The sequence below is a fragment of the Berghia stephanieae genome, chromosome 12 (genome assembly GCF_034508935.2).
Source record: "Berghia stephanieae isolate SIO BIC M18660-M18661 chromosome 12, UCSD_Bste_1.3, whole genome shotgun sequence".
NCBI lineage: Eukaryota > Metazoa > Mollusca > Gastropoda > Nudibranchia > Aeolidiidae > Berghia > Berghia stephanieae.
The window spans coordinates 4,379,519-4,398,317 of record NC_088371.1 but is presented as its reverse complement, the minus strand read 5'-3'; the positions used below and the strand labels follow the sequence as shown (position 1 = coordinate 4,398,317).

The following is an 18,799-nucleotide window of genomic DNA, read 5'->3' as shown; positions in this document are numbered from 1 at the left end:
TGGGTTTCCTTTGTTTACAGGTAGTTTATTTCCATTTTGAGTCATTTGTGTTATGTTTTATTTTTTTGTCACGTTGAGTTGTATTGTTTTGTTTTCTTCTCTTCTTTTGTTTTGTTTTCGTCTCTTCTTTTGTTTTGTTTTTTAAAAAAGATAATTATTATTAATTGTTAAAAAGATAATCATTAATTGTTATAAAGATAATCATTATTAATTGTTAAAAAGATAATCATTATGAATTGTTTTCTTTACCTTTTGACTCTACCCAGCCCCCAGCCACCCTTCTACGTAAACCTACTCTCACTCGAACTCAAGCCTTTGAGGGTACCTCCCCACCGCCCGAATCATTTCAAGTACGCCATGTCTCCTCATCATCACCACCTCCACCATCATCATCGACAGCATCTCCACTCTTCACCCCGACTACAACCACCACGACCACCACCACCATCATCAGCAGTGGTGGTGGTGGGAACAGTAACATCCCTTCCATCTCCACCACCTCCCCTCCCCTCGTGACCACCTCGACTCACCCCCTCCCGAATGGCGGCACCACTACTACGATCAGCGCCCTGTCCATCCCACCTGATGCAACGATGCCTGTCGCCTCTACAGACATTGGAAGGGCTAAAGGAACATCAGCTGCACATCAAGCTAAGGAATTTCTTCGAGGATCACACACAGTCTCGAATGTAAGTGTCACTTTGTAGTCCTTGGCGGGGTTCCTTACCTCCCATAGTGGGCAGGGAGGTACTTCTGTGTCTTCTATCCCCCTATATCTGTTTTCCAACTTGCTTTCTGTCTTTGTCTTGGAATGAGATTACTTGGTTTTGTCTTGGCCCTGGCCGGATGCCCTTGCTGAGAGGGGAATGAAACAGTCAATTGTATAGATAGTTTTGGGGGATGATATTTTTTTCCTTGTAAATCATTTCTCTGTTATGCACTGTATTATGTTTTGTTTATGTATTATATATGATTTGTAAACATTTGAGTGTATTTCTCTTTGTAGGGGCCTGTGCTTGTGTGTGGGTGAGACTTTTAGGTGATCTCAAACTAAGTACTTTGATAGTGTACTCTTAGAATCTACATCTGTTTCCTATTTGAACTAATTCTCCCCTGCCTTACCTTTTCTTAAGTGCTTTAATTGTAATTCTGGAACTTTTTGCTAACCAATTTTCTTCCTTTTTACTGGCGCTGATATGACCTTAATGTGCTGCAAGCACCGTAAAAACCCTTAAAAACAAAACAAACAAACCACTTTGTAGTCTTGGGGTATGACACACAGCTGCCAACTCGTTTTTCTTTTCCTTGGAGATTTTCTTCTAGGGTTTGAATTAAATAAATTCTGACAGGATTTCTAACATTCTGGTTTTCCTTGATTTTGGTTTTTCTTAGTGATTTAGTGATTAATGTTTTCACCAGATTCAAAAACCAGATTCAAAAACTGTGTGACCCAATGTAAAACTTTCCCGGGTGCTGACATTGGATCGGACCATGTTCCCATCATGGTGAAAATAAAAGTTAAATTAAAAATTCCCAAACAGAAAAGGGACGTACACATAAAGTACGACCTAGCTGAACTTAGAAACGAGGAGCTAAGAGCGAAATATGCTGTAGAAGTAGAAAATACGTATTTTTGTCTTATGGAAGAACAAGAAGACACAAATAAAGAAACAGAAGAAACGTATAAGAGTGAAATTGATAAACAATGGTCCTCTCTTAAAGGTGCAATAACAACTACAAACGAGAAAATGCTAAACAAAAAATCTAAAGAGGCAAAGAAAGAATGGATGACGAATGAGATTTTGAATCTTATGAGAGAACGGAAACATTCAAAGGGCACCCCTAGGTACAATGAACTGGACAAATCAGTAAAGAAAAAGTGTATCCAGGCTAAAGAAGACTGGCTTGATGAAAAGTGCCACCGTATTGAGAAGCTATCACATGAGAGAAACCCTGGACCAATGTTTGCTGAAATCAAGAAATTCACATATAAAAACGCTCAATCTGGTGGTTGCATCAAAGATAAATCAGGTAGACTCCTCTTTGAGGTGGAAGAAATCGCCAATAGATGGAAAGAATACGTGGAGGAGCTATTCAATGCGGACAGAGGTGACAACCATATACAGTCCTTTCTACGGGGACCCACAATCCTAAGATCAGAAGTAGAGAAAGCCCTATACTGCATGAAAACAGGGAAGGCAAATGGAATAGATGGGGTGTCAACAGAAATGCTGCAAGCACTGGGTGAATTTGGTGTTGATGTGATAACGGACCTTATGAATGAAATATACGAGTCAACGCACATCCCAGAAGACCTTCGCACTTCTATCTTCATACTGCTACCCAAGAAAGCGGGTGCAATTGAGTGTTCGGACTACAGAACAATCAGTCTTATGTGCCATCTACTGAAACTCCTCCTGACAATAATCCTGAAAAGAATCTCGTCAAAAGTAGATCGTGAGATTTCAGAACAGCAAACTGGATTCAAAAAGAACAGTGGCACCAGGGAGGCAATTTTCGACTTAAAAATCCTGTCAGAAAAATACTTAGAGGTCCAAAAAGACATATATGCCTGTTTTATCGACTACTCAAAGGCATTTGATTCTGTTAGTCATCAGAAACTTATCCAGGACCTTGTGGCAATAGGTGTGGAAGAGAATGATGTGGCTCTAATCGCTAATCTGTACTGGCAGCAAAAGGCTCAGATAAAAGTGCAGGCAGATGCAACAGATGCAATTGAAATCAAGAAAGGAGTGCGCCAGGGATGTGTTATGTCTCCTTGCTTGTTTAATTTATACACAGAGTCTATATTTCGGCAAGTAGAAACAGCACAAGGGTTGAAGGTTGGTGGCCACAACATCAACAATTTACGTTACGCTGACGATACTGTCCTGTTGGCGGAAAGTAAGGAAGACCTACAGAAGCTAATTTCAAAAGTGAACGAAGAGAGTAAAGAAAAGGGGCTGTTCATGAATGCGAAGAAGACAAAAACAATGGTGATAAAAAAAAAGAAAGAGCCCATAGACATAGATATAGAAATAGAAGAGTGTCCAGTGGAACAAGTAAAGGAGTTCACGTACTTGGGGCAGTTGGTAACATCCGATGCAAAGTCTGACAAAGAGATCAGGAGACGAATAATGCTGGCCAAAAATGCGTTCATGAAACTAAAGGCAATCCTCAACAACACAAATATCTCCATCAGAACACGAATGAGATGCACCAAATGCTATGTGTGGTCCATTTTCTTTTATGGTTGTGAAACGTGGACACTAACCGCACAGACAGAACAACGTATTGAAGCTTTTGAGATGTGGACGTACAGGAGAATACTGAAAATACCTTGGACAGCAAGAAAAACAAACATCGAAGTCCTCGACCTAATGGGCCAAAAACAAAAAGAACTTCTTTTGACTGTGAAGCACAAAAAGCTGTCATATTTTGGACATATGCGAAGACATGATAGTCTCGAAAAAAGGATAATGGAGGGAAGAATTGAAGGAAAGAGAGGCAGAGGAAGACAAAGGAAATCCTGGACAGATGGCATCAAGGAAGCTACAGGACGGCGCATGGCAGACTGTAACGAGGCTGCAATGGACCGTGAAGGATGGAAAGCCATGACATCCGACCTCTGGAAAGAGATGGAACCCGGGTAAGGTAAGTTTTCACATGTAATTGTTGATTATGGTATATTTGTATAGTATTGCTCAGTGCCGATGGATTTCCTCTGATTCATACAATAGCCATTTTTTGCTACCCTTTGGATAGTACACTAGTCTTATCGCAAACTACTTTCCCTGCCAGACCCTGCAACCCAATCACGGTTTGGTGAACAGGGGGGGGGGGGGTCAGAAAAAATGAAATAATATTGACTTCACACGTTATCAAACTCTGTCCCTTTGCATTTGAAGCGAGTGCTCTACCAACTGAGCTGTTGGGACCCCCTCCAAGCCTGAAACATTCAGATATTGTTGGATTTTTTAAAAGTTGTCCTAGTTATATTTATATTAGCTCAGTGCTTCATACATGTATATAAATGTTTATCCTCCTTTATTTAAAAACTCCATTTTTATTTTTGTCTTTTAGGATTCAGGGAGAGGTACCTTAGATGATAGCTGTGATGTTTTATCCAGAGGTAAGACATTTTATTTATTACATGGTTTTAAAATATGCTTAGAAATATGTCATGCATTGCATTTCCCACATCCCAGATTGTTAATAATTATCTCATAGTATCTCTTTACTTGCTTTTGGTTTTGTTATACTTGATACATAAGGCACCAAAGACGACAGTGAGATGAGAGGATGGTGCTGTCCTGTCGAGTTGAATAGATGCGGTCTTGTGGTATGACACTCGCTTCCGGTTCAGAAGGTTCTGGGTTCGAGCCTCACTCGATGCATAGTTGAGTCCTTGGAAAAGGCTCTTTACTCACATTCTCTCTCCGTACTGGGTTATGATACGAGTGCCTGGCCTTTAACAGCAATGTCTCTGTCTGATAAAAAATTGTAATATCGCCTAACAGGTGTCGTGTCTCATTCTACATGTTACATGTTGCTGTGGGGCATATTGAGCATATTGAGTGGATATTATGCTATATAAAAGCTCAAGTCTTTAATAGACAAACTATTGTTGATTCGCCTAACAACACTATCCTGTCATCTGAAATTCTGTCGTCTTTAGTGTCTTATCATTGGTCTTTAGTTCAGTTTTTTCATTGTTTTATTTTTTTTTGGGGGCGTGAGGGGGGTTGTTTCATTTTGGGATAGTATACCGTGACGGATGCCTGGGCTATTTTAGAATAGTTCCCTGAAGTCAAATTTTCCCATGCTATGAATATAAGTTCTTTATTTTTACAATTATTTTGGGAATAATTTTTTGTTTTTTATCGTAAAAAAAAAAAATAAAACAAAATTCTTATGAACAAAACAAGTAATAATACAATGTGTGACCCATCAATTCAAAATGCTATGATATCTGGGTGATTTAGATTGAAATTGAACTCAAATTCAAGAATAATATATGAGACTTAGGCCAAGGTAATAACTTTCATTGGGAACAATAAAGATTGTTTCAAAGAGTGTAAAATACAAAACTTTTATATTATCATTCTGAATTTAAGTAAATAGAGAACAAAAGTTTGATGTAAAAAAAACAAAAAAAAAAAAAAACTGGTTCCTGTCTCATTGGAAGTGTAAAACCAGTCCTATGGAGGACTGAATACAAACCTCGTGTAATTATTCTTTTGGTTTATTCAGGTCTAAATATATAATGGTCGTCAATAAAGCTCATCCATCCTCACCATCCTGCTACTAAAATATCAAAGCCACCTTATCATGATTCAATTTGTAAACTATTCCTCATTAGTCCTACGAAAGGACCGGTTATATACACACTTCCAATGATTTTGGAACCTGAAAAAGTTATTATTCATTACTAGTCCTCTACAGGTCTGCAGTCTTAAGGAAAAAGACCGTATGTGGCCTCTCATTACACAAGTAAACATAGTCTTTTTCCTTAAGACGGCAGAGGTCTGGTTACATACACACTTCCAATGATTTTGATACCTGAAAAAGTTATTATTCATTACTAGTCCTCTACAGGTCTACAGTCTTAAGGAAAAAGACCGTATGTGGCCTCTCATTACACAAGTAAACATAGTCTTTTTCCTTAAGATGGCAGAGGTCTGGTTACATACACACTTCCAATGATTTTGTAACCTGAAAAAGTTATTATTCATTACTAGTCCTCTACAGGTCTACAGTCTTAAGGAAAAAGACCGTATGTGGCCTCTCATTACACAAGTAAACATAGTCTTTTTCCTTAAGACGGCAGAGGTCTGGTTACATACACACTTCCAATGATTTTGGAACCTGAAAAAGTTATTATTCATTACTAGTCCTCTAGAGGTCTACAGTCTTAAGGAAAAAGACCGTATGTGGCCTCTCATTACACAAGTAAACATAGTCTTTTTCCTTAAGACGGCAGAGGTCTGGTTACATACACACTTCCAATGATTTTGGAACCTGAAAAAGTTATTATTCATTACTAGTCCTCTACAGGTCTACAGTCTTAAGGAAAAAGACCGTATGTGGCCTCTCATTACACAAGTAAACATAGTCTTTTTCCTTAAGACGGCAGAGGTCTGGTTACATACACACTTCCAAGGTTTTTGGAACCAGAAAAGTAGGTGTGTCATCACGACTTTTCTTCGGTATTCTTCTGTATCCGATTGACTCGGGACATTAAACAATTATATCATATCTGTATTTCGTCAGGGTGACCAATATACTGACTTGAGTTTTAAACTAAAATGGTCTGAAATATAGAATTATAGATAAATTACTAACAGTAACCAGTTAACTGCATATTTTAAAAATTTGTCCAGAAAACTCGTCCTTCAACTATGGATTGATTTAAATAACCTAAGATGATCGTCTTTTTTAAATCAATCGATATTTTGGACAAGTTCTCTGGTCAAATTTTTTTAAATACAGGCCCTTTCATTGGGAAAGTTATCGTTATTGTGTGGCTATGTGGTCTTGTGGTATGGCACTCGCTTTCGGATCGGAAGGTCCTGGGTTCGAGCCTCGCACTCGGTTAACTGGTGAAAAGGAGTATGGTCCACTGTGAATAATGATTGAACTATTAAAACCGAGCTTAAGTCTCATATTTTCGACAGTAGATTAAATGATGATATTTATATCAAATATATCACTGCAATGTGCATGCTGGGTGGGGTTCCTGACCTCCCATAGTGGGCAGGGAGGTACATACTGTGTCTTCTATCCCCTTATCTGTTTTCCAACATGCTTTCTGTCTTTGTCTTGGGAGATTACTTGTTTTTGTCCTGGCCCTGACCGGATACCCTAGCTGAGAGGGAAACAGTCAAATGTATAGTTATAGTTTTGGGAGATGATTTTTTTGTTTTTTTTGTTTTTTGGTAAATCATCTCTCTGTTATGCATTGTATTATTTTTGTTTTAAATATATAATATATTATTTGAGTGTGTTCCTCTTAGGGGACCTGGGCTTGTGTCAGGATGAGACATTTAGGTGATTTCAAACTAAGTACACTGATAGTGTGCTCTTGGAATCAACATCTGCTCCCTATATGAACTTTGTCTTCCCGTTTCTTGGGTACTTTAATTGTAATTCTAAAACTTTTTCCTATCCCATTTTCTTCCTTTTTACTAGCGCTGATATGACCTTAATGTGTTGCAAGCGCTGTAAAACCCTTAAAAACAAACATAATATGTGCATGATTGATTCTTAGTAGAGAGAAAACCAAACCACAGTCCAATGGAAGCCCATTCCTATTTCACAGACCCCAGTGAAGACAATGCAGGCATTGCAACAGCAACATTATCATCATCATCCTCATCACCATCATCATCCTCAGCTACAGCCGTGGTACCGACCGACTCATCGTCGCCATCGTCGAATTCGACGATGCCCTCGGCTTACACCGACTCCACCGGCACGGACCTCATCTGTTTCTTCAAGTCCACCTTACGTAAATCGGCTAAAGATAAGAAAATGCTTCTGGCAGTGGAGAGGGAAATGATAGCTTTTATCGGAGATCAGGCGTAAGTAATTGTATCATGTACGTATCATATATGTAAGTAATCGTATCATATACGTAAGTAATCGTATCGTATACTCTGGAAAAACATATATTTAAAGTTTTGGTTAGAAAAATGATCCTCCAAATATTGATTGATTTTCTGTTATTGTGTCCTTATTTCAATGTATCGAGACTGATGGTAAGAAGAATCGTAAAGTCAAAGTACTGATCTTTGAACAGGTTAATGTGTGGCTATGTGGTCTAGCGGTGTGACGCTCGCTTTCGGATCGGAAGGACCTGGGTTCGAGTCTTGCTCAGCGGCGCATAGTTGAGAATGCTCTTTAATCACATTCTCGTTGTACTCAGGTGTAAAATGAGTACCTACCTAACCGTTAACAGCGTTGTCTCTGTATGAAAAAAAATTGTAATATCGCCTAAAAGGCGTCATGTCCTGTCCTACATGTTAAATGTTCCTGTTGGCCAGGGACCCCTTGTAAAGCGCTTTGGCAAGGTTATTGGACATTGCGCTATATAAAAGCTCAATTTTTAAAAAAAATTGTAATCCTAATATATAGCTATTATAGGTTGGCAGCATTTTTTAAAAATCGGTCATGGGCGAGAATTTCCCATAAAACGGAATCCAGAAAGACCCCTCAGATCTCCATCAAATAGAAAGAAAATGATAGTTGTAAAACACAGCTTATCCAAAATTTGTATGAGATATTCCAAATAATCATGATAAGAATGCACTGGGTTTTTTTAGGAGGGGGAGGGGGAGGGGGGGGGGGGGGGGTACACTTTGCCTATTTCAGATTTTTTCCTCCCTTCAGCTTTAGATTTAATTTTCGTTAAAATAGAGCAAAATATTGGCCAATGGTTAAATGTATATTTATTTTTTCATTGGTCAAATGTGTTGTCAACATTTTCAGACCTTACAGTTGAATACAATTAAAGTTTTCTTTTGTTTTGATTTCAAATAATTAATTTATATCATTTTCTTTTATTAGGGAAAAAGAGCTTTTTTTTTTAAAACAAAAAATGGTCAGTGATGGAAATGTTTTCATTTGTTTTTTCTTCCTCATCCTCATCATCAGGTCTCAGTCTCACAAGATGAACGAAATGAATCCCTATGACAGGATGGTGGCCCATCGAGTGGCTGCTTACTATGGATTGGACCACAATGTGGACCAGTCGGGGAAATGTATTATTGTCACGAGGACTGCTAAGACTAGGATGTGAGTTGTTTTCTTGTTTTTTGGGGGATTTTTTTGTTTTTTTTAATTGTCTTCAATTTTGAGATGAAATCTTGGTTATTTTTCTGGGTGGGGTTCCTGACCTCCCACAGTGGGTGGTCCCTGATAGTTGGACAATTTTAATTCCTATATTCTTCACAATGGTACGCATTTTACACTGTGAATCCTCTGTGGTGTAATGTAAGCACGTCATAAGGTCTGAGGTTGGAGGAAGACAGATTATTTGGATGTTTTTTCTCTTGTACGAGTATTTTTCTTTCTTGGGATGTTTTTTTCCTTGTATTTTTATTTCTTGGGATGTTTTTTCCCTTGTATTTTTCTTTCGTGGGATGTTTTTTTTTCCTTGTATTTTTCTTTCTTGGAATGTTTTTTTTCCTTGTATTTTTCTTTCTTGGGGATTGTTTTTTTCCTTGTATTTTTCTTTCTTGGGGATTGTTTTTTTCCTTGTATTTTTCTTTCTTGGGGATTGTTTTTTTCCTTGTATTTTTCTTTCTTGGGGATTGTTTTTTTCCTTGTATTTTTCTTTCTTGGGGATTGTTTTTTTCCTTGTATTTTTCTTTCTTGGGGATTCTTTTTTCCCTTGTATTTTTCTTTCGTGGGATGTTTTTTTTTCCTTGTATTTTTCTTTCTTGGAATGTTTTTTTCCTTGTATTTTTCTTTCTTGGGGATTGTTTTTTTCCTTGTATTTTTCTTTCTTGGGGATTGTTTTTTTCCTTGTATTTTTCTTTCTTGGGGATTCTTTTTTTCCTTGTATTTTTCTTTCTTGGGGATTGTTTTTTTCCTTGTATTTTTCTTTCTTGGGGATTGTTTTTTTCCTTGTATTTTTCTTTCTTGGGGATTCTTTTTTTCCTTGTATTTTTCTTTCTTGGGGATTGTTTTTTTCCTTGTATTTTTCTTTCTTGGGGATTCTTTTTCCATTGTATCTTTCTTTCTTGCTTTGTCTGACACCTTCCGTACACACTGTTCATATATTTATCTTACACAGTTTCTCTCAATTTTAATTTTTTTTTTTTTTTTTTTTTTTTTCTTTTTTAAATCAGTTTCTCAATTTGATAGTTTCAAAAATATCTTGTAGAATTAGTACTGATCAATTTTCTGATTTTGCCAATGTTTTTAAGATGAAAATGAGCAGATTGACAGGCTTTTTGTGACGTGTGTTTTCATGGAAATATCAGAATCCAAATAAACCCCTCAGCCACGGTTGGAGCGGTTATTACTAAACATGTATATGAGCATCTTCATTGTCTAAAGATGTTACATCAAATGCCTTTGTCTTTTCACAAAGCTGTACGTGGTGTTATGTTAAAAGGTGGTTTGATGATGATGATGATGGTGTTGATGCCGATTTTTTGGGGTTTTTTTTTTTTTTTTTTTTTAAATTTTTTTTTTTTTTTTTTTTTTTTTTTACGATAACTACTATGTTACTAGTGTGCATCTTGTGTGAGTGTGTCTATGTCAATATTGTATTGTTACAAATGTGTAACCAAATGACAAATTGCCACTTATTTGGGGACAATAAAGATATATTATTATTATTATTATTATTATTATTATTATTATTATTATTATTATTATTATTATTATTATTATTATTATTATTATTATTATTATTATTATTACACTTGATGTTACAGGAGGTTCCATCACATGTTATTTTACACATGCATACACTATATGAAAAAGATTGACCAAATCAATCAAAATCTTGATATGGAACATTTTTTTTTCTTCTTCTTTCCCAGACCTGATCTCAAGCTGTGCGATATTCCAAACACACTAGAGGAGAAGAGGATTTTGTTAAAGAAACCGTCCAGCTTGGATGAACAACAAGTGGTGAGTACAGAATATTTAAATCAATTAGATGTTTATTTAAGGCAGTTTACCGACTCAGATGACAAATTAAACCACATACCTGCCAAATATTACGAATTTTTCGTAATTTAATGAATTTTAGACGAATTTCATTGCCAAATACGAATTTATTTGGAAATTTACGAATTTTTAATTCTTAGTAATACTTAAGTAAAAATAATAATAATATTAAGAAGAAGAAGAACAACAACAACTACTACCACTACAACTACTACTACTACTACTACTACTACTACTACTACTACTGCCACTACCACTACTATAATAATAATAATAATAATAATAATATTGTGGTTGTTCGTACACAATTTCAGAAATTACAAATTTCCTTGTCAAATTACTAAAAATTGACATAAAAATTACTAAATTTGAAGTTTTCAATTTGGCATGTCTGAAACCATAATTACTTTAAAATATAAATCTAGCATCATCATATAACTTATGCCACAGCAGTAGGGAAATAAAATTGCTACAAATCCTTTGTTAGACCTACACTAGAATATAGCAACTCTGTCTGGGACCCTCACCACAAATCAGAAATCCTAGAAATCAAACGAATACAAAACAAGAGCAGTGAAAGTTATGAATCAAAACATCAAAGAGAAAAAACGTGAAACTGATTTAGGTCTTGAACTGCTACATACAACAGAGAAGAAAAGCGTGAAAAAGTGGTAATATTTTGCATAGACCAACCCTCTGTGATATTCAACGTAATAAGAGGAAGTCATCCAAGTTTGTGGTTCCCCACTCAAGAGTATGCCCATTTGTACTCTTTCATATCATTGACATTGAGAATAGTCTCCCATCTCCAATGAAAAAAAAAATAATGTGGTCTGTGGAATCTTCAAAATAGAAGTTACAGAGTTAACTCACTCAAACCTAACACCGGCTATATCTGTAGTTTACCTGGGTTACTTTTACACCATGCCTATTTATTTCAATTTTATTTGACAAATTATGGGCGATGTATCAAAGCTATTGTTTTTTATCAGTTTTACATGTTAATGGCAGTTGAATAAAACTATCTATGTTCATGCTCATTTTTAATACATTTTTATTCCAGTTTTGAAAAGTAGCAAAAATCTCTAGGGTTGAGTGAATTAAAAGAAAGAAGAAGAAAATAAACAAAAATGAATAAATAAAAGGTTACTGTAAATGATGATGATGATGCCGTTGGCCATTATGATGTATTTGAAACTTGTGAAATTTTATTTTTGTTGTTGTTTGTTTTGTTTTTTGTTTTTTTTTGTTTGTTTTGTTTTTTAAATTGTGATCCATATCCTCCCGAGGGTTTTATGTTGGGGTGTACTGTATGTTTGAAAGTAGTGCAGATTGGTGTTGAGACTGAATAGCGGTCATTACAGACACTCAGTCTCGGTTCTAGGACCGAGACCATGTGATTTGCCAGGAAGCCTGTAAAGACAGATAGGTAGTCTCTCACTTAGTGGGGTGATTGTGGGAAGTGTTGTCAGTTAAAAGTCCAAGTCATATCAGGAATTCCAAGTTTAGGGAGAAGTAATCACCAAAATGACTGTCTATAAACAATAACAAAGAGCTGAGTGACGTCAATTTCGTTTCAACAACTCTTTTTTAGGAACTCATGATCAGAGTCTGAGTATCCAGGGCTGCAGTTTGTGTTATTTTTCACATTTACTGAACAGGCACGACACAAGCCAAAATGCTTATGTTTAGGTGTGGTTTGATATAATGTAAATATAATATTTATGACACTTGTCTCCAGACCTGTATTCCTTGGTTCGAGTCTTGCTGTCGAGGATGAAAAGTTGAGTCTTTTGAAAAGTCTCTTCACTCCCATTCTCTCTCTCTCTGTGCTCATGTGTAAAAGGAATACCTTTCTGGAGAAAAAAATTAGGTGTGTTGTGTCTTGAGCAACTTGTTAAATGTTGCTGTTGGCTTGGAAGACTTTGTAAAGTGCTTTGAGCAGATTTGATGGATATTGATTGCACAATGTAAAAGTTGTACTTTTATTTATTCATTATTTTAAAAAATATATGCCTATATAAGAATTAATATTTTTAACCGTTTTATTCATAGGACGTACATATTTTCTTCTCTTTTTCTCCCTCATTCACCCTCATCCACACAAACACATAAATACACAGAAACGTTTAACTACCAAAGATAAATTTGGAACCAACAGAGCCAAATCTTTAGAAGAAAGGCAACAGAATTATCACGAGGTCAGGGAAAGGATATTCAAAGAAGAAGAGGTAATTTGGAGTTGTGTTAATTTTGTTGTTGTTGTTGTTGTTGTTAATAGTCATGAGGTCAAGAAATTGATGTTCAAAGAAGAAGAGGTAAGTGTGTGTTTTTTTTTTATTGTTGTTATTGTTGTTGCTTGATTGTTATGAGGTCAAGAAAAAGATATACAAGAAAGACGATGCAAGAGTGGAATTGATTTGGCATTGATCTTATTGATTATCATGAGATCGGGGAAGAGAAATTAAAGAAGTTGGAGTATGTTTAGATTTGGGGTTTTTCTCTTTGTTTTGTTTTTGTGGGGGTTTTTTTGTTTTGTTTTGTTGTGTTTTGTTTTGTAGGTGTTTTTTAAAGCCAATTTTAAATATTGTTTTTAGCATAGTAAGATTGATAATGATCAAAGAATATGAAATTCGATATACGTTTGTATTCAAGCAGAAAAATGTGTATCTGTTCTTTGAAATGTTATAGGTAGTTAAAGATGCTTGTTGATAATGAAATCGATAACTTACTTCTTTACTGATTTTTTTAAAAACTCTCTTTCGAATTCTTTTTTTCATACCTTAATCCTTTTCTTTATCTCTTTCTTTAATAGTTCTAAAGGCGGGTAGTTGGATGAGAGCATCACCCTTGAATCATATACCTATGATGTTCGCATGAGTGTACGATCCGATAGTGATGTCGTTTCTTCTTCTCTTTACTAGCCTATCCTGCTTCTTTGGTTTGTGATTGTATTTTTGACAGGGGATATATTTTTTTTCTGTAAATCTTCTGCCTGTTTGTTCTTGGTTATTTATAATTTAGCTTATGATATCTTTAGGTTATGATTTTGATTTACATTTGTACTATTTTTGTTAGATTGCTTGTTTTTTTTTTTTGTTTCAGCGGTCTCTCATATAACCTCAATTGTGTTGGAAGAGACCTAAAGCAACAAACAAACAAAACAAAAATAGTTCTAAAGCGGTTATTGTGACACTAACCGGTAGGACTGCATTGCTAATAACGATGAATGAAATGGAGAAATTCCTTTTACAAAAAATAAATGAGTAGCACTTATTTTTTTCATTCCCTTTGATCACAAGTTTAAATCTTGTTTTTATGTTTTGACTTTGTTTTTTTCTTCTTTTTTCCCCCCTTTTTCCAGAGTCCGTTGGCTAGCAAAGAAGGCCAAAACACTAGTATATCGAGGTAAGCCGTGTGTGTGTTTGGTCATTTTGAATTTTGAAAAAGAATTACTTTTGGAAAGAAATATGCCGTTTTATTGAAGAACACACTATGTGCTATTTGGTTACCATTGCATATACTGTGTTTTGTAAAACAACTGCGGTATATATATGAAGAGCACAGGGGGAAAAACCGACAGTCACTTTCCTATATATGGATAAGATGGGGGGGACATATGTATATAATTTAGATTATCATTCGGAGAATGTATGATAGAATTTATCTATCTTGTCTTGTCTGGTTATTAGTCGCAACTTCATGCATCAAAGATAATAGCAACAATGAGTGTGATGAGAACAAATGGACGTTCCTAAGTCTTCATTTTTATTTTTTTATCGATTTCTCTGTCAAATTCAATTTGGCCATTTATTGTTTTTAATATTTTCGGGCAGAGAATTCCATATTCGGATGGTGCTAGGAAAAAAACGATTTGGGGACGAGCATTAACTCGTGTCTGTAGGACTCCTGGTATGAGTGCTCTTTTCTTTTGTTTGGAATAAGGCTAAAACATTAATCTTGTGATCGTGCGACTATGTGGTCTAGTGGTATGACACTCGCTTTCAGATCGGAAGGTCCGGGGTTTGAGCCTCACTCAGTGCATAGTTGATTCCTTGGAAAAGGCTCTGTACTCACATTCTCTAACCTTACTCAGGTGTTAAAAATGAGTAGCTGGCCATTAACAGTGTTGTCTCTGTCCGAAAAAGATTGTGATATCGCCTAACAGGCGTTTGTCTTGTCCTACATATTAAGTGTTGCTGTTGGCCAGGGACCCCTTGTAAAGCGCTTTGAGCACATTTAGTGGATATTGCGCTATATAAAAAAGGTCAAAAGGCTCAAATCTTCAAATTCTGTATTTTAATTTGAAAATGTGACTCGTTATGCTCTTCATACTTCATATTGTAAACAGATGTGCAGCTCATACAGATGAGATGGGGAGATTTTGTTGTTAATGTCTTGAGACTCTTTAGTGTTTAAGAGCCATTCAAAATTAGATATTAATTTGTGACCCTCTGTAAACAATATTATGTCAGGATGAAAATAGGACCCCTAAAAGTGGATTTAGACATACAATGATGAGAAATAGGAAGTTCAAATGTTTTTGTAATGCAAGAACTACTACTATTTATCAAATTTTCATATTTGTGGCTAAATATTTTATTTCGAGCATCCAGTTTATCTCAACATAACACCATTTTGATTTTGAGACGGTGGGTCACATTTATCATAGTTGAAAGTCAAGGACGACAGCGATAAAGTTTTGATCCCTCTTTCACTTTGGTATTATTTTAAGATGAGCAAGAAACAGAAAAATGGATTTAAAGTATAAAAAACAGAGATGCCAAAACTCCCAATTTCACCAGGAAAAAAAATTTCCAGTCAAGAGCTAAAATTCCAGGTTATGGGAACTTCTGTCAAATTTCAGTGCGGCGTTATGGTTTTAAAGAAAGTCTCACCTTTTCCACAATGTCTTCACATCTACCATGTCACCATCATCACCACTGCAACCATCACTGCTATTCGCATAATTTCATGAGGCATTGTTCTGTTTTTCAGTTTTGTTTAAAATTTTAAAAAGGAAGGAAAGGTGGTTGTAAACATTCTGTTTACATGTGAGAATTATATCCTAAATAGATTGAATTTCGAAATGCAGAAATTCCTGTTTCAGCCTCTAAATTCCCCTGAAATTCCTGTGCAACAAATTTTACTTTGGTATCTTTATATAAATTATGGTTTGTTATTATTTTTGATATTGGCTGGAGAAGGATATTGAGCCCGAAATATTCTGTGTTTGGTATTCTGTTCATTTTGTTCATCACTCGTATTATATCGCTATGATTTTTCACGTTTAGATTTGTAATTATTGAAAATTGTTTTGTTTTCCTTTTTGACAGTTGTAACTTCCTCCAACACCCATCGTTCCAACATCACCACCATCACCACCCACCAATGAGCCAACAACGAAGTCTGGACAGCATGCGGGATGCCAGACAGCAGCAACAACAACAGCAGCAGCAGCTTAGCACAACTCATCCCCATCCCCTCCACCAACACTACGCTTTCTCACGTCCACTATGGAGCAGCACAGATTCATCTGGATATGGTACGAATCCTCAGGCACAACCACTGGAAGATGTGGAATTGTTACATCATCAACAACAACAACAACACGAGTCAACACCACCACTCCCACTTCAATCAGCTTCTTTCCCTGCGGGTGGACATCATCATCACCTTCACCACCACCACCAACAACATCATCTTCTTCCTACTAATGCTACTCTTCCTACAAGTCTGTCGTCAGGGCATAATTTACCCGATGATTTTTCAGGGCAGCAGCAGCAACAGCAGCAACAACATCCGTCTTTGTTATCCTCTTCCTCCTCCTCCTCCCCGACCGGTGATAATTTACCTAATTTAACTAGCACTAGCGTTGGTGGTGCTGGGGCAGCAGTAGTCGTTGGTGGTGGTGATGGTGGTGGTGGGGTTGTCAGTGGTGGTGCTAATGTCATCGATTTTTCAGGGGTGCCTGTCTCGTTACCGTCCATGAATATTGCAGCAACCCAAGTAGTCGGTGAACTGTCTTCTCAACATCATCATCCTCACAATCCGCAACCACAACTTCAACAGCAATTGCAACAACAACAACAACAACAACCACAACCGCAGGTCTTTCAATACCACCACCACCCCCATCCACCTCACCATCGACCTTCACCTACTACGGCCATCAATCTCCTTAGCGCTAGTGGTTTAATGGCTGGTGAGCGAGCCCTGACCCAAACCATGTAGCTGTAGCACATCTGTATCCATTTCTTAGCTCACTCTTTAATCATCCTTAGCTTCATTCTTTTTGACATTTATTAATTTTTATTTTTTTATTTCATTCTATTTTCTCAATATTTTTTTTTTTCAAATTTATTTATATAATTTTAATTGTTTATTTTTGACAGCTGTTTGCTTTTTTGCTTTTGTTTTTATTTTGTTTTGTTATTTAGGGTTGTTTTGTTTTTTTTGGTTTCCCTTATATTTGATTTTTTCAGTTTATTAGGGTTCAAAAGTTAAAAGTTTTTTTTTTTTAATTTACAAAACAAAAATAAATTTTTAAAGAATTCTTTTAGAGTCAGGAAGAAAACTATTAAGGGCCAACTATAGATATCTCTTTAATTCTAAATGGATTACAGTTTTAAAAAAAATAAAAATGAAAGCATCGTTATATTCCAAACTATAAGGTCCAAATTTCTTAAAACATATATTATATATGTGTACCTACCTATAACCCAACTTGTTACGGTCCGTCCCATTGTTGTTAATGGAAATACTCTAAAACCAACACAAAATATGGTCCATTACAACAATGTTGAAGCGAACCCATAATTGGATTGGGTGATCAGACCTTCCAATAAGTGTAAGTAGATTCGGATGGGTCCCTATGGAAAGTGCTCTTAGCACCATTGCGCTATATTAATCCTCTCCTTACCACCTACAGCAAAATCCTCACATCTGTTAAGACACAATATACATTTGTTCTTATTCAGATTTATTTTGTACATCGCACAATTTGAAGAATTAATCAGAACATAAAGTTGTTTTGCAGAGAGCTTGTTAGAGTTTTAAAAATCCATTTTTCTACTCAGTAAGCCTGCCATTTTTGTGAAAGTATTGAAAATGATCGGTACGGAGAGCGTTAAAGCTCACATTTAAAAAAAAATAAATTTCGTTTTATATAATACCACCGATAGGAAAACCCCTTTACAAATGAAATCAAACAATAATATTAGGACCTTGAATGTTACAGCCTTTTTGAGACTAGCTTGTTATAAATGTCTGCTGCTGCCATATCATATACATAATATATCACGTTCATTTTGATTTTTTTCTTTTCTGTTTCTGCTTCCTCACTTTTGCCTGAAATTATAACACACACACACACATCTCTCATTAAACACACTATCATGAGCTTTAGTGTGTATTCTGCTTTCATTCTTTCCTTTTTTTTTCTTTTTTTTTTTCTCCCTTTTTAAAAAAAATTATTTATTTAGTTACTTTCCTTGTTCTATATTTCTGTAGATTTCACCAAATATTGCTCCACTTTTTCTATTTTCGATTTAAACCAACACACTTTTTTTTTTCTTTCTCTTTTTTTTTTTTTTGGATTATATTTTATTATTTTATATATCTATGAATATTTTGAAATTCCATGTTTTAATTTTCGTTAGTTTTAAGTCACCAAAATATTAATTGCCCTTGTATTATCTCTTTTGATTAATTTACACAAACACGAAAACGGGCAAGGCAGGCACATTATATTATATACACATTTGGGTGGTTGATGTTTATTATAGTTTTATTTATTATTTTTTTCCCTTTATTTACTCTTTAACTCACTCAGCCCTAACACCGACTATATCCGTAGTTCACCCGGGTTACTTTTACCCCATGCCTATTTATTACATTTTTATGAGACAAATTATAGGCGTAGTATCAAACCTAATGTTTTTAGTTTTTACATGTTAATGGTAGTTGAATAAAACCATCTATGTACATGCTCATTTTTACTAAAAAAAATTTTTTCTAAATTTGAAAAGTAGCAAAAATCTCTAGGATTGAGTGAGTTAAGTTTCTCACTTTTATAGTATTATAGAAGGTGATTGATTTCTGTGCTAATTTA

At 35.6% G+C, this 18,799-nt stretch overlaps 1 protein-coding gene across 5 annotated transcripts in view; it reads left to right on the top strand.

The window, feature by feature from the left end:
• Positions 1-18,799, top strand: part of LOC144957453 (uncharacterized) — a 64,535-nt gene that overhangs the window by 28,785 nt on the left and 16,951 nt on the right. For 2 of the 5 annotated variants that reach the window (XM_078888725.1, XM_078888726.1), the window contains 8 exons: positions 267-689; positions 4,084-4,132; positions 7,322-7,583; positions 8,656-8,796; positions 10,557-10,647; positions 12,810-12,917; positions 14,051-14,094; positions 16,023-16,891. In XM_078888725.1, coding sequence (XP_078744851.1) covers positions 267-689; positions 4,084-4,132; positions 7,322-7,583; positions 8,656-8,796; positions 10,557-10,647; positions 12,810-12,917; positions 14,051-14,094; positions 16,023-16,891 — 1,987 coding nt within the window. The remainder of the gene's footprint in view (positions 1-266; positions 690-4,083; positions 4,133-7,321; positions 7,584-8,655; positions 8,797-10,556; positions 10,648-12,809; positions 12,918-14,050; positions 14,095-16,022; positions 16,892-18,799) is intronic. The other 3 variants (XM_078888729.1, XM_078888727.1, XM_078888728.1) reach the window with 3 other exon arrangements.